Source organism: Lampetra planeri, chromosome 47, assembly GCF_965212315.1.
Source record: "Lampetra planeri chromosome 47, kcLamPlan1.2.h2, whole genome shotgun sequence".
Lineage (NCBI taxonomy): Eukaryota > Metazoa > Chordata > Hyperoartia > Petromyzontiformes > Petromyzontidae > Lampetra > Lampetra planeri.
Genome location: NC_136153.1, coordinates 1,546,750 through 1,561,892, shown reverse-complemented (window position 1 = coordinate 1,561,892; position 15,143 = coordinate 1,546,750). Strand labels below are relative to the sequence as shown.

General features: G+C 49.2%; 1 protein-coding gene across 1 annotated transcript in view; it reads right to left on the bottom strand.

Annotated features, from left to right (window-relative positions):
* Positions 1-13,302, bottom strand: part of LOC144733437 (uncharacterized) — a 39,715-nt gene extending 26,413 nt beyond the window's left edge. The window contains exon 1 of the mRNA XM_078615346.1: positions 12,367-13,302. Coding sequence (XP_078471472.1) covers positions 12,367-12,415 — 49 coding nt within the window. The 5' untranslated portion in view covers positions 12,416-13,302. The remainder of the gene's footprint in view (positions 1-12,366) is intronic.
* Between the last annotated feature and the right edge of the window lie 1,841 nt (positions 13,303-15,143).

Below are 15,143 nucleotides of genomic sequence, written 5' to 3'. Positions count from 1 at the left end.
GAAGAACCAGTAGCATCTACATCTGCAGAACGTGAAGAACCAGTGTCATCTACATCTGCAGAACGTGAAGAACCAGTGGCATCTACATCTGCAGAGCGTGAAGAACCAGTGACATCTACATCTCTAGAACGTGAAGAACCAGTGGCATCTACATCTGCAGAGCGTGAAGAACCAGTGACATCTACATCTCTAGAACGTGAAGAACCAGTGGCATCTACATCTGCAGAACGTGAAGAACCAGTGGCATCTACATCTGCAGAACGTGAAGAACCAGTGGCATCTACATCTGCAGAACGTGAAGAACCAGTGGCATCTACATCTGCAGAACGTGAAGAACCAGTGGCATCTACATCTGCAGAACGTGAAGAACCAGTGGCATCTACATCTCCAGAACGTGAAGAACCAGTGGCATCTACATCTGCAGAACGTGAAGAACCAGTGACATCTACATCTCTAGAATGTGAAGAACCAGTGGCATCTACATCTGCAGAACGTGAAGAACCAGTAGCATCTACATCTGCAGAACGTGAAGAACCAGTGACATCTACATCTGCAGAACGTGAAGAACCAGTGGCATCTACATCTGCAGAACGTGAAGCACCAGTGGCATTTACATCTGCAGAACGTGAAGAACCAGTGGCATCTACATCTCTAGAACGTGAAGAACCAGTGTCATCTACATCTGCAGAACGTGAAGAACCAGTGGCATCTACATCTACAGAACGTGAAGAACCAGTGGCATCTACATGTACAGGAGATTATAAAACTTTTAAAGCCCCGTGTTTAGTGTATATGCCGTGCAACATATTTGGAATCAACAGAAGTGAAGTTGAACTTACGAACAGACCACTGGAACTCGCAAGTAGAGGTTTCCCTTCACATATGTTTTTACCACGTAAAGCCCACTGAGCTAAACAGCTCTTCTTTTCATAAGTGACCTGGCTACAAATGATAAGCTCAACAAATTGGCTCATCGTGTGGACATTGATAGCAGCTAAATGCTCTGAAGCAGTGGTTCTCAACATTTACTGCAGCCTTGTAAAGCTTTGGTTCTCTCAATCGTAAAAAATTATGTAAAATGTTAATAAATACATCGGTGTTGATGAAACAAAGTAGATTTATTTACGTGCCCGTGCTTAATTTGTGTTTTTGATTATTTACCTTCTAAAAATATCTGGCCATGTCTCGCATTCCCAGAAAGGGCATCTCGCACTCACAGGGGTTGCGTGCCCCCCAGGCTAAGAATCGCTGCTCTAAACGCAGTGTTGTTGATTCTAAATCTGGAGGGGAAAACCGGAGGACCCAGAGAAAAATCCACGCCCCCTTTGGCCAGACCGTTGGGGCGAGGAGGTCGCGCCGTGAGCGCGTGGCGGCGCCCGTCAAAGGCCCGCCGCTTTGGCGTACGAGGGGTTCAGTGTGGCCGGAGAAAGACCCAAAACAACCGGTCCCTGCCCGGCCACCTTTTGTCTGCCCACAGAAATATTTCGTCACCAATGCTGGCCGTGAGCGGGAAGCCAACTCGCGTCGCAGGGGGTTCGCGGCGCTAATCGCTGCGCCACCGCTCCCTCCAGGCACACGGCGCAGATCGCACGCAGACACCGCGACGACGCTCGCGGTGCCACGGGACGGGCAGGTGGACCGGCACCACCTTGCCGATGAGGGGGTCGCTCAACCGGCACTCGAAGTCCGGTCATCCTCGCAGCAGCGGATTTTGGCTCACCATCGAACAAAGACACAAAGACGGTGGTCACCGCATCGCGAGATGCTTTCAGACGCTCTTCTGTGGCCGTCTGGAACGCTCTTCCTTCCGACGTTAGGAAGCCACTGGGAGCTTTGCACTTTTAAATCATCATCTTGATTGACAAACACATTTCTTTAGAACTGCATTTTGTGTTTAGTTTGTTGTCCTTCCCCCAGCACTTCCGATTAGCGCGGTTGGTTACGCAGGGTGCAAAATAGCTTCAACATACACACGTACAACTCCCTTCACCCCAGCCACCCGCGCTGTCGACTCCCTGCTTGCTGCTGGCCCCTGTTCAAGTCCAGACTCAAGGCCTTCTTGTCCTGCCTCTTAACTGTCTCTCCACGTCTACAGAGTGAGCATGCTCTCTGGCGCTGGAGGCAAGCTTTACGAACCCTCCATTGCATCGCGACACAAGGCAAGTGGAAGCTATTCCGGAGGGTTTATATACCGGGCATTTCAAAGTGCAATCCGAAGCAGATGATTGTTTCCGAGAGACGTAAGCTCGCAAGCTCAGACGTCGCGCGTGAATTATTCCATTCGTGGCGTTTTACTACATTGACCTCCCACCACTTTCCCGTGACCCCTTCTCCCCTTTTGTCTTCGTCATCTTTCTCCTTTACCTGCCCCGGTCCCATATAACCACATTGCTGATGAGCGAGCGGAGCCACACACCGCCCCTGGGGGTATCGCTGCAAAGCCACGTGGCAGCGTCGTCTGCTGCCGCCTTCGGTTTGTTTGGTTGAAGCGTCCTTGTTGTTGTCGTTATTGTTATTGTCATCGTCGTCGGTGTTGTTTTTGTAGTTGTTGTCGTAACTACCGGCGAAACGTCGCAGGACTCGAATTGTAAATGTCGTGGGTTTCACTCTCCAACACACACGTTACGTGACAACAACCTCACCTATTGGGCTGTGTCGGGTGGCGGTGGTGGGTTCACGACACATTTATACTTACACGATCGAACCCAAAATTACCTTTTTACTCCTATGAATAACATTGGTCGTGTTAATTTAAATATGATATGCATACACAACTGTTGTTTACATGCAGTACCAAAGAAGAAGAAGAATTCTTTGCTAGATGCTTCCCCACATTGGCGGGGCAGTGAGCACAATCTCTACGCCTCCCCCCCCCTTCACAACGCCATGCCGCACCAATATCGGAATGTCTCCGTCCGTGATCGGTGCTCCGCACCGGGTTAGCGTGGACTTGAAATAAAAACTTTCAAAGAAAAAAAAGATGCAATCCAAACAACACGTGGACTGTGTGTGAAACCGAGGTGGGGCTGCTCGACACCAACAAACTTTGAATCTTTGTTGCATAATTAAAACAGAAAGAAAAACTATATTTAAAAGCGACTTCTGACAAGCCCTTTTAGCGAGGCGATCGTTACCCCTGCAACTTAAATTCCGCTGCTGTGATGTCACTTCAAAGTTAACACCCCCCTCTGGGCCTCGCACCTGATTGGCTCACGAGTGACGACCGCACATTCGCCCCCTCTATTGAAGACCCAAAGCCGGAGCAGCATTTCCCCACAACTCTGGCTGTCGCCTGATGCTGGTTGTTGTAATTACCGGCGAAACGTCACGGTACTCGCATTGTAAACGTTGTTGTGGGTTTACTCTCCAACACACAACCGCTGAGTGCTGGCATAGTAACGAATTGCGACGTTTTATGCACGTGACAAACCTCACTAATTGGGCTCTGTCGGGTGGTGACTCCGCCCCCCCTTGCCCTCTATTATGTACCTTCAAGTGGTTGGGGTGATTGCTTTGTGTTATTAACAGGGGAGTCAAATGCGGGTCACACACACACAGGCCCCACAATACACAGCCTCTCGAAGCTGGTCCACAACACAGCGGTTGTTGGTGGTCTTGCTCCTGCGTTGCAGGTGCTCAAGGTAACAGCAGCTGCTGCGATTCTACTTCCAGAACCTTCGCCCATCAATTTCACAAATTGATTTATGGGTCACGTCACGTGATAAAAACAAAAAAACATTCCAGTTTGTGTCGTAGAGCCCCTGCGCCATCCAAATTGCCCTACGCGCCGCGTGGCTCTGCGGCATATTGCTGTGCGGCATATCGTAGCCAACCGCGCTAATCGGAGGCATCAGCATCAGAATCTTTATTGATGCTGGAGGAATCCGATGAGCTACAAAGCTCTTTTTCAGATATGTACAGTACAACAATAGTGCAAAGTATAGGAAGTGTACACAAATAAGTCGTGAAGAACACACATACCTGGCAACCCCGTATCAGTGCCCTACCTGATTATAGACAAATTCAGACCTTATTGGTTACCCCGTGTCCTTAGAAATCTCAACGTCACAGTCCCATCACGAGGGAGAAACACAAACAAGTAGACAAAAACAATTGTACCCCATTGGAACCTCATTTGCCAATAAAAAATATGATAATTGTTTTTTTACCCTTTTATCTAGCAACAAAACTGACACCTTTTTTTACAAGGAGTCATGTTTGCATAGACCACAATACCTGCAGTCATAATGCAAACAAAAAACATAACTCTGATAATGTATGCACTGTCCTTGAAGTTGATTGGTCCACACCCGAGACAGCTTTCCTTAGAGCCTAGAGCCTAGTCTCACATGGTGCACCTGGTCCAACACTATGTGAGACTAGGCTCTAAGGAAAGCTGTCTCGGGTGTGGACCATTCAACTTCAAGAACAGTGCATACATTATCAGAGTTATGTGAGTGTACCACTACCCTCACCACCAGCAGCATGGTGAGTGTACCACTACCCTCACCACCACCAGCACGGTGAGTGTACCACTACCCCCACCATAGCCAGCAGCATGGTGAGTGTACCACTACCCTCACCACCACCACCAGCACGGTGAGTGTACCACTACCCCCACCATAGCCAGCAGCATGGTGAGTGTACCACTACCCTCACCAGCAGCACCAGCAGCACGGTGAGTGTACCACTACCCTCACCAGCAGCATGGTGAGTGTACCACTACCCTCACCACCACCAGCAGCACGGTGAGTGTACCACTACCCTCACCAGCAGCATGGTGAGTGTACCACTACCCTCACCAGCAGCATGGTGAGTGTACCACTACCCTCACCAGCAGCAGCACGGTGAGTGTACCACTACCCTCACCACCACCACCAGCACGGTGAGTCTACCACTACCCTCACCACCACCACCAGCACGGTGAGTGTACCACTACCCTCACCACCAGCAGCATGGTGAGTGTACCACTACCCTCACCACCACCACCAGCACGGTGAGTGTACCACTACCCTCACCACCACCACCAGCACGGTGAGTGTACCACTACCCTCACCAGCAGCATGGTGAGTGTACCACTACCCTCACCAGCAGCATGGTGAGTGTACCACTACCCTCACCAGCAGCAGCACGGTGAGTGTACCACTACCCTCACCACCACCACCAGCATGGTGAGTGTACCACTACCCTCACCACCACCACCAGCACGGTGAGTGTACCACTACCCTCACCACCAGCAGCATGGTGAGTGTACCACTACCCTCACCACCACCACCAGCACGGTGAGTGTACCACTACCCTCACCACCACCACCAGCACGGTGAGTGTACCACTACCCTCACCAGCAGCATGGTGAGTGTACCACTACCCTCACCAGCAGCATGGTGAGTGTACCACTACCCTCACCAGCAGCAGCATGGTGAGTGTACCACTACCCTCACCACCACCACCAGCATGGTGAGTGTACCACTACCCTCACCACCACCACCAGCAGCATGGTGAAGGAGTGTACCACTACCCTCACCAGCAGCACCACCAGCATGGTGAAGGAGTGTACCACTACCCTCACCACCACCACCACCATGGTGAAGGAGTGTACCACTACCCTCACCACCAACACCACCAGCATGGTGCTGCAGTGGCTAGGAGATGTTAATTACCTTAACCAATATACAGGAGGTCGTGGGTTTGATACCGACCCTGACGCCTGCTGTATATTTGGAGTTAGCGTGTCTCTCTCCCCGTGGTCACGTGGATTTTTCTCTGGGTCTTCCGGGTTTTCCCCTTCACATTTAGACTCGACATCATGCGTTTAGAGTGGTTGTCTGCCATTAATTTTCACGTGAAGATAAGCCACTTATTTGAGCTATGCCATGTGACCAGGTAACTTCTGAAAAATAGCTACTTCATATAGCTCAGCGGGCTTTACTTGGTAAAATGTAAAATAGTTTAGTTTAGTTGAGCAAACCATTATCAGCATCCATTTGTTTTTACGGCCAAGAGGAGTGAACTATTGAGAAGACACCGATTCCACTTGGCCCCATAACAAAAACTGGAACAAGTAAAGTGATGATACCTCGAGTGGTACAGACCAGTGAAACATCTTGACTGGACTTGTGGACTCCAAGGTAAGAACCAAACTCGATTAAATTATTAAAAGTTTTTACCAGGTAAGGTCCACTGAGCTGCTATACAGCTCTTTTTCAGCAGCGACCTGGCCACAAATGATAGCCCAACGAAGTGGCTTATTGTCACGTGGAAATGTATCACAGGCAAAAAAACATCCTCTAAACGCGTGAAGTGGATTCTAAACGTGGAGGGACAAACCGGAGGATCCGGAGAAAAATCCACGTGACCACGAAGAGGGAGAGACACGCAAACTCCAAATATAGAGCAGGTGTCAGGGTCGGCATCGAACCCACGACCTCCTGCACACCAGGCGAGGTAGTTAACATCTCCTAGCCACCGTGATGATAATGAGAAAGAGACACGCAAACTCCAAATATAGAGCAGGTGTCAGGGTCGGCATCGAACCCACGACCTCCTGCACACCAGGCGAGGTAGTTAACATATCCTAGCCACCGTGATGATAATGAGAAAGAGACACGCAAACTCCAAATATAGAGCAGGTGTCAGGGTCGGCATCGAACCCACGACCTCCTGCACACCAGGCGAGGTAGTTAACATATCCTAGCCACCGTGATGATAATGAGAAAGAGACACGCAAACTCCAAATATAGAGCAGGTGTCAGGGTCGGCATCGAACCCACGACCTCCTGCACACCAGGCGAGGTAGTTAACATCTCCTAGCCACCGTGATGATAATGAGAAAGAGACACGCAAACTCCAAATATAGAGCAGGTGTCAGGGTCGGCATCGAACCCACGACCTCCTGCACACCAGGCGAGGTAGTTCACATCTCGCCACCGTGGCCTGTCAATTGGGATGACGCACGGTAAACATCGCCCAGCCCCCGTGACACTCCCGCCCATCGTGTCCGTGAATCAGCAACAGCGCCTGGCGCTCAGGGGAATGCCGTGAAGGCCCAATGTAGCCCATCGCTAGTTTCACCGTTAGCCAGGCACGGAGATCGGTGATTGATGATGATGGGCTGATTTGAACTCAGTTCCTCGTGAGTCGAGTGCGATACACCGCCAAGGTTTGATGTTTTCGTGACTGCAAGGATCCATACTCTTAGGTTATTTCGGTAAAGTCACGTAGGTAAAGAAAATCAAATAAATTAAATCACGACGTTTCGGACACAACACAAGCGTCCGTCACCAGGTGGGACAACCACAGCAAAAAGCAGCTGCTGAAATAGGCAGAAGACTCCAGAAGATTTCAGCAGCTGCCTGCGACTACTTCTCTGGAATCTGCAACCAGGAATTTCCCCACCCACCGATTATTAGCGCTGAACACGTCCTCGGTCCGGTTTCACCTATCACCATCACCGAAGTGGAACAAGCTATCAGGAGAATGAAGAATGGGAAAGCGACTGGCCCGGACGATATCCCTGCTGAGGCCTGGAAGATCCTTGGCAGGCAGGGTGCTGCCCTCCTTACCCAGCTCTTCAACACCATCACGAGCACCAGTGAGGTCCCAGAAGCCTGGTCGACCAGCACGACGGTTCCAATTTGGAAGGGTAAAGGGGACGTGGCAGAATGCTCGAATTACAGGCCAATCCGGCTCCTGTGTCATGCGATGAAGATCTTTGAGCGAGTTTTGGACACGAGGATTAGAAACATCATCACACTATCACCCAACCAATGCGGCTTCGTCAAAGGATGTGGCACTACGGACGCCATATTCGCGGCGAGGCTCCTGCTGGAGAGGCACAGGTAGAAGAACCAAGCTGTGCACGTGTCGTTCCTCGACCTTGAAAAGGCATTTGACATGGTCCCCCACGACCTCATCTGGCACTCGCTTCGATCCCATGGAGTCCCTGAAACCTACGTGCATTGGGTGCAACTCCTATACAAGAACGTCACCAGTGCAGTCAGGTGTGCAGTGGGCATATCACCGCCATTTCCCATCAGCGTTGGAGTGCACCAAGGATCGGCCCTGTCACCACTCCTGTTTATCCTGTGCATGGACACGATCACTGCCGACCTGCACACGCCCCTTCCATGGTCAATTCTCTACGCGGATGACGTCCTCCTCTCAGATGAAGAGAGAGGAGAAGTGGAAAGACAAACGCGCCTGTGGAAGGAACGTTTGGACGAAAACGGGATGAGGTTCAACATCAAAAAGACGGAGTATATGGAGTGTGGCCCCCAAACCGACGGCACCATCAGTGTTGACGGAGAAGATCTGAAGAAAGTGACGGACTTTAAGTACCTGGGCTCCACCATCAGCTCAGATGGTAGCATCACGACTGATGTGAGGTCACGAGTCAATGCGGCGTGGATGAAATGGAGGCAAGTCACCGGAGTCCTCTGTGATCGGAAAATTCCGGATAGGCTGAAGGGAAAAATATACAAGACCATCGTCCGACCGGTGGCACTCTATGGATCCGAGTGCTGGCCAGCCACAACTGTACACGAACAAGCTCTCCACACCATGGAGATGAGGATGCTCAGATGGAGCCTCGGGCTCACTCGATGGGATCGTGTCAGGAACGAAGACGTTCGGAAGCGACTTGGTGTGGCCGCCATTGCGGACAAGATGCTTGAGGCAAGGCTTCGGTGGTACGGCCACGTGATGCGAAGTGAAGAGTCATCAGTGGCCAAGACAGCCTTGCGTATTGAGCCAGAGGGCCGCTGTCCACGCGGGCGTCCGAAGAAGCGATGGATGGACCGAATAAAGGAAGACATGAAGACGGTCAACGCATCCCCTGAAGATGCCCTGGACCGAGCCAAATGGAGAAGACAATGCCGAAAAGCGGACCCTGCGCCACAGCGGGAACAACGCTAGGAAGAAGAAGACCACTCGCCACTTCAACTCAGGCAATCTGAGTCGGTGTCATATAGTTAAATCTGATTCGAAAACCCAATTTATTTTCAAGTGGCCTTCCCACTCTAGTTTGGTCGGTTCTGTTTTTGTTTCCTGCTTTTCATTCATTGCGCATTGTGATCCTAGGATAGAATGCGCGTTATAAATTAGAATAATTGTCATGCACGAGGCCTGATTAATGTTGCAATGCTGCAGGGGGCTTTTTCACAAATGTGTTGTTGGGTTTTAAATAGTCGAGGATTAAACAATTAAAAAATCCATTGTTATTCAACAGCTTATGAAGATTTGATGTCGGGTGTTAGGTTTTAACAACAAAAAAAGACGAGGTGAGCATTTCCCAGTGCACGTTTTGAGCAGTGAAACACTTTTGACTCCTCGACTCAACGTATATTTTGCCAGGCATGAGCTTGTGGTGGAAAATCCACGATCCTACGGCAGGAGACGAGTCCTATCTAACACTCGAGCAAGCAAAGGATGCTGCCACTTAGCGAGATATCACCAGGTGGTACTCACTTACACGCCCAGAAGGAATTACGACGGCGATGATGATGATGGGCCTCAGCCAATGATGGGAATCCACCTTGGCTACAGAGTGGCAACATCCTCAGCACAAGACTCCAGCAGATGCAACAGATGGCTTGGGGGTAGGTACAGCTCACTATCTCAGTGGGGTGGGAATGCGAGATCTGACTGTGGGCTCCCCTCCTTTCTCCCGACTCACCTTTTATTGAAATTACTGACGGATATTTTAACCCCGTATAACAATACTATGTGAGGCTCTAACTAAAAATATTACTTTAGTTTCACCGTGTGTTGGATTTAGGAAGATAGTCTCATGGTGACAGTGTTAAAAAAAATATGTAAAGGTACAATACTCACTATTAAGTTATTGTGCGTCTTGCTTGCATGCGCTTATCAGTTAGAAAATAAACCTGGCTGTTAAGTCACTAACACCAGCAATAGCGCTGCTAGATTTTACACTGTGTGCATTTTTTCGGCAATGAAATTTTTTAAACTTGTAACCATGTGTTTTTGGGCATTTTTGGTTCACTGTTGGACTATTTAAAAATAAATCTTGTTCATCTGTTCATTCTGGACCCCCTCGTGGCCGTCTGGGCCCCCTACGCGTCACACGACTCTGCCACCTTCTCCCCCCCCCATCGTTACGCCCTTTGGGTATGGATTACCCACTTATCCACACCCCGCCACACATACGGGGAAGTAACACTCAGAGTCCCACACAAACAGGTCCACGAACTCACTCGCTGCTTTGCCATGTCCCGTCCAAACTCCCTGCTCAAAGCCCACCAACACCTGCCAGGATTCCCAGGCAGTCTCCCATGCAAAGTGCTAGAGGGACTCATCTACTTACGAACATTCGACTTACGAACTTTCAGAGATACGAACAAACCTGTCCAGTTGCTTGTTCGGAACGAGAATCGTATGTTAAACCGCCGCGCAATAGATGGCGGTAGTGGCATCTGCATAGCAAAAGAACCCGTGGCATCTACATCTGTAGAACATGAAGAAGCAGTGGCATCTACATCTGCAGAACATGAATAACCAGTGGCATCTACATCTGCAGAACGTGAAGAACCAGTGGCATCTACATCTGTAGAACATGAAGAACCAGTGGCATCTACATCTGCAGAACGTGAAGAACCAGTGTCATTGACATCCGCAGAACATGAATAACCAGTGGCATCTACATCTGCAGAACGTGAAGAACCCGTGGCATCTACATCTGCAGAACATGAATAACCAGTGGCATCTACATCTGCAGAACGTGAAGAACCAGTGTCATTGACATCCGCAGAACATGAATAACCAGTGGCATCTACATCTGCAGAACGTGATGAACCAGTGGCATCTACATCTGCAGAACGTGAAGAACCAGTGTCATTGACATCCGCAGAACATGAATAACCAGTGGCATCTACATCTGCAGAACATGAATAACCAGTGGCATCTACATCTGCAGAACGTGAAGAACCAGTGTCATTGACATCCGCAGAACATGAATAACCAGTGGCATCTACATCTGCAGAACGTGAAGAACCAGTGGCATCTACATCTGCAGAACGTGAAAAACCAGTGGCATCTACATCTGCAGAACGTGAAGAACCAGTGGCATTGACATCTGTAGAACATGAAGAAGCGGTGGCATCTATATCTGCAGAACGTGAAGAACCAGTGGCATCTACATCTGCAGAACATGAAGAACCAGTGGCATTTACATCCGCAGAACATGAATAACCAGTGGCATCTACATCTGCAGAACGTGAAGAACCAGTGGCATCTACATCCGCAGAACGTGAAAAAACAGTGGCATCTATATCTGCAGAACGTGAAGAACCAGTGGCATCTACATCTGCAGAACATTAAGAAGCAGTGGCATCTACATCTGCAGAACATGAATAACCAGTGACATCTACATCTGCAGAACGTGAAGAACCAGTGGCATCTACATCCACAGAACATGAAGAACCAGTGGCATCTACATCTGAAGATGAAGAACCAGTGGCATCTACATCTGCAGAACATGAAGAACCAGTGGCATCTACATCTGCAGAACATGAAGAACCAGTGGCATCTACATCTGCAGAACATGAAGAACCATCTACATTTACAGAAGATTATACAACTATAGAAGCCCTCCCCCGTGTTTAGTGTACATGCCGTGCAACATATTTGGAATCAACACGAGTGAAGTTGGACTTACGAACAAATCCACTTACATACATTCCTCTGGAACCCTAACTCGTTCGTAAGTAGAGGAGTCCCTGTACTAACCAAGGTCGACACCTACTTAGCTTGTATAAATCAAAACGTATTTCTTTAAAGGCGCTTTTATTTTTAATCAAGAGGGGCCCTGTACACCCATTGTTATTATCCCGCCATTAAAACTTGAAAATCCACGGAAAATAATGAGGTTGATCTGCAACCACATTTTTCGTAAAAAAATATTGAGTTTTCATCGATGCAAGCCAGTCTGACTCAACAGGTGAGCACTTTAAGTTCAGTTTAGCACGTAGGCTGTCGCGACCAATATAATCCATAATAGAGACAGGAGGAGGATGTCTCCATAGTTCTGGCTGTTGCCTGATGGTGCTGCTTGCAATTACTGGCGAAACGTCACGCTGTGGGTTCACTCTCCAACACACCGGTGTGCTGAGCGAGTAACGAATTGGCACGTTCTGTTTACGTGACAGACCTTACTATGTCGGGTGGTGGTTAGTTTAACGACACATTTATATTCACGCAATCGAAGCCACACAAAGACCTTCATCATGCTCTAAGTTCCCTTTTTCTAAACTTTCCCGGTCCCTTTATCCGCGGAGCCCCTGAGATCCCGAGGAATAACAACGACGACGATGATGATGATGACGACACTGAACGCCCCGCGCGACTCACCGTTGAGAAAGCAGAGGATGAAGAGCAGCAGGATTCTCGAAATCTTCATCGTGCTCCCCGTCCTTGGCTTCTTCTTCTTCCTTCTCTGCCGCCGCGGCCGCTGCCGCTCTTGTCACGTCGCAACAATCTTAGCGGCGTGCGCACAGGGACACTCCGCGCAGCATCACGCACCACCGCACCACGAAACAGCCCCCAGCAGGTGCCCGAATAGCCTCCTAGGCCATTGCCAAAGCCGTGCTCCGGGCAGCAGCAGCAGAAGCTCTACGTTTGGTGTTGCGCCGATGATGGCCAAAAAGGAGGGGGGTGGGGAGAGGTTAAAGGGCAGCAAAGCAAGTCCCCTCTTCCATAGAGGATGCAATCGATTGGCACATTGAAAAAAGGGCCCTTACGATTGTTGCCACAAGCACTCACTGCACTAATGAACATCGCCTCTCTCTCGCTCTCCCTCCCTCTCACTCTCCCCCTCTCCTCCCTCTCTCCCCCTCTCGCTCTCCATCTCGCTCCCCACGATTTTCCGTCGCGTGCCGCCGCCGTTCCCATTGTCTGGGGGCCACGCGTGGGACGCCCCCACCGCTCACTCCCATTGGCCCCTCCACCCACCCCCTCTAACCCCCACACCTAGCCAGCGGGGCGGGGGCGAGTTGGGGGGAGGGGGCGAGTTGGGGGGAGGGGGCGAGATGGCAGGGGGGTACATCAGGGTTTATAATCACCAATTCCACGTCTTTTCAAACAAAACGATGTATGAATTCAACAAAAATGAGTAAATAAGGTTCAGTGTATGTTAAAAAGTAAGTGAACCCCTGGTTTCATTAGATCAATTAAGATAATAATTAGAATCAGGAGTTTAAATAATGAGGAAGATCTTCAGGGATGAGTTTTTGAGGCCTCACCCGACATAAAGATCAGAAACTTTGTGAGTTTGGTCTTCACTCCATACAGGTCTGTGGAAACAAGTCATGCCACGATTAAAATACATCTCTGAGGACCTCAGAAAAAAACTATTGATGCTCATCAATCCGGAAAGGGTTACAAAACCAATTCTAATGATTTGGGGCTCCACCAATCCATTGTCAGACCGATCGGCTACAAATCGGGAAAGTTCAAGAGCACAGTCACTCTACCCAGGAGCGGTCGTCCTATCTCCAAGAACAAACCGGAAAATCATCAAGGAAGTCACAAAGAACCGCAGAGAAACATGCAAGGATCTGCAGGCCACTTTCGCCTTGGCCACTGTGAGTGTTCATGGCTCAACGATGAGAAAAAGACTTTACAAGAATGGTGTTCATGGAAGGGCAGCAAGGATAGACCCACCGCTCTCCACAAAGAACATTGCTGCCGGTCTGAAGATCGCCAAAGAGCACGTGAGATGATCCACAACACTTCTGGAACAATGTTCTCTGGACAGGCGAGTCAAAGGTTGAAATGTTTGGCCTCAATGAGAGACGCGATGTTTGGCTAAAACCAAACGCTGCTTTTGAACAGAAGCATCTCATCCCAAGCATCAAGCGTGGTGGTGGTGGTGGTGGGAATGTGACGGTCTGTGGCTGCTTTGCTGCCTCAGGAGGACCTGTACGGCTTGCCATCATGGACATAACCATGAATTCTGCATTGTATATCGGTATTGTACACCGAGAGGCCATAGAGATGTAATAAATAAAAAAACATTTATTTCACCAGGTGAGGCCTCACTGAGCTGCTATGCAGTTATTTTTCGGAAGCGACCTTGCTAACACAAATGACAGCTCAACGAAGTGGGCTTCTCATCACGTGGACATTTACAGCAGCCGCCAATTACTCCAAACGCGTGTTTCTACACTGAGCGGCCAGATAAAAAAAATACAATATTTGTTCAAACTAATTTGTCTGTATGTAGAACTTCGTTCGCACCGTACGTAGCCAAGCGTGCTAGTTGGTAAGGCCCACTGAGCTATACAGGTGTTTTCCACAAGCGACCTGGCCACAAATGATAGCTCACCGAAGTGGCTTGTCATCATCACGTGCAAATTTATAGCAGCCAAATACACTCGAAACACATTTTTCTAAATGTGGAGGGAAAAACCGAAGGACCCGGAGAAGAATCCACGCGACCATGGATAGAGAGACATACAAACTTCAAATATACAGCAGGCGTAAGTGTAGGGATCGAACCCACGACCCTCCTGTATACCAGGCGAGGTAGTTAACATCTCACTATCACGGCGCCCCTTTGGACTGATGCCAGACTTGGAGGTCTCAGCAGCAGTGTGAGGCTTGTCAAACAAACTCTACTGGCTTACCAGATGTTATTAGCAAGAGTAATACATGGAAACAAATATATCGGCCCCCCTTTCAAAGCTGACAAACACACTATTCTGCTCACGTTATTATTATAAAACTCTAGACGCATTATAACTTATTCAGAATGCAACCTGCAGGCCCCAGTAGCACGGCCCCTGTACACTCTGCGACGAGCTAGGGCCCATGAAATGAGACGGGTGGCTTTGCATTTGAAGCTCGACAGCGACTTTAATCCCCACTTGAAACACGATGATCCTACCCCAGACGTCTCCACACACGACATTTCCCAGCCTCTCTATCTCAGTCTCTCTCTCTCTCTCTCAGTCTGTCTCTCTTTTTTTTCTCCTGTTTTTTTTTACGATCAGAGGAAACTATAAGATGCTCGATGTATTCGGCACTTTGCTTCGTTCATCATTTAGTTTTTTTTATGATTTGCTTTACGTAACCCCCCCCCCCTCCTTTTAAATGAAAGATTGAACAAAGATGTTTCGCTCTGCTCT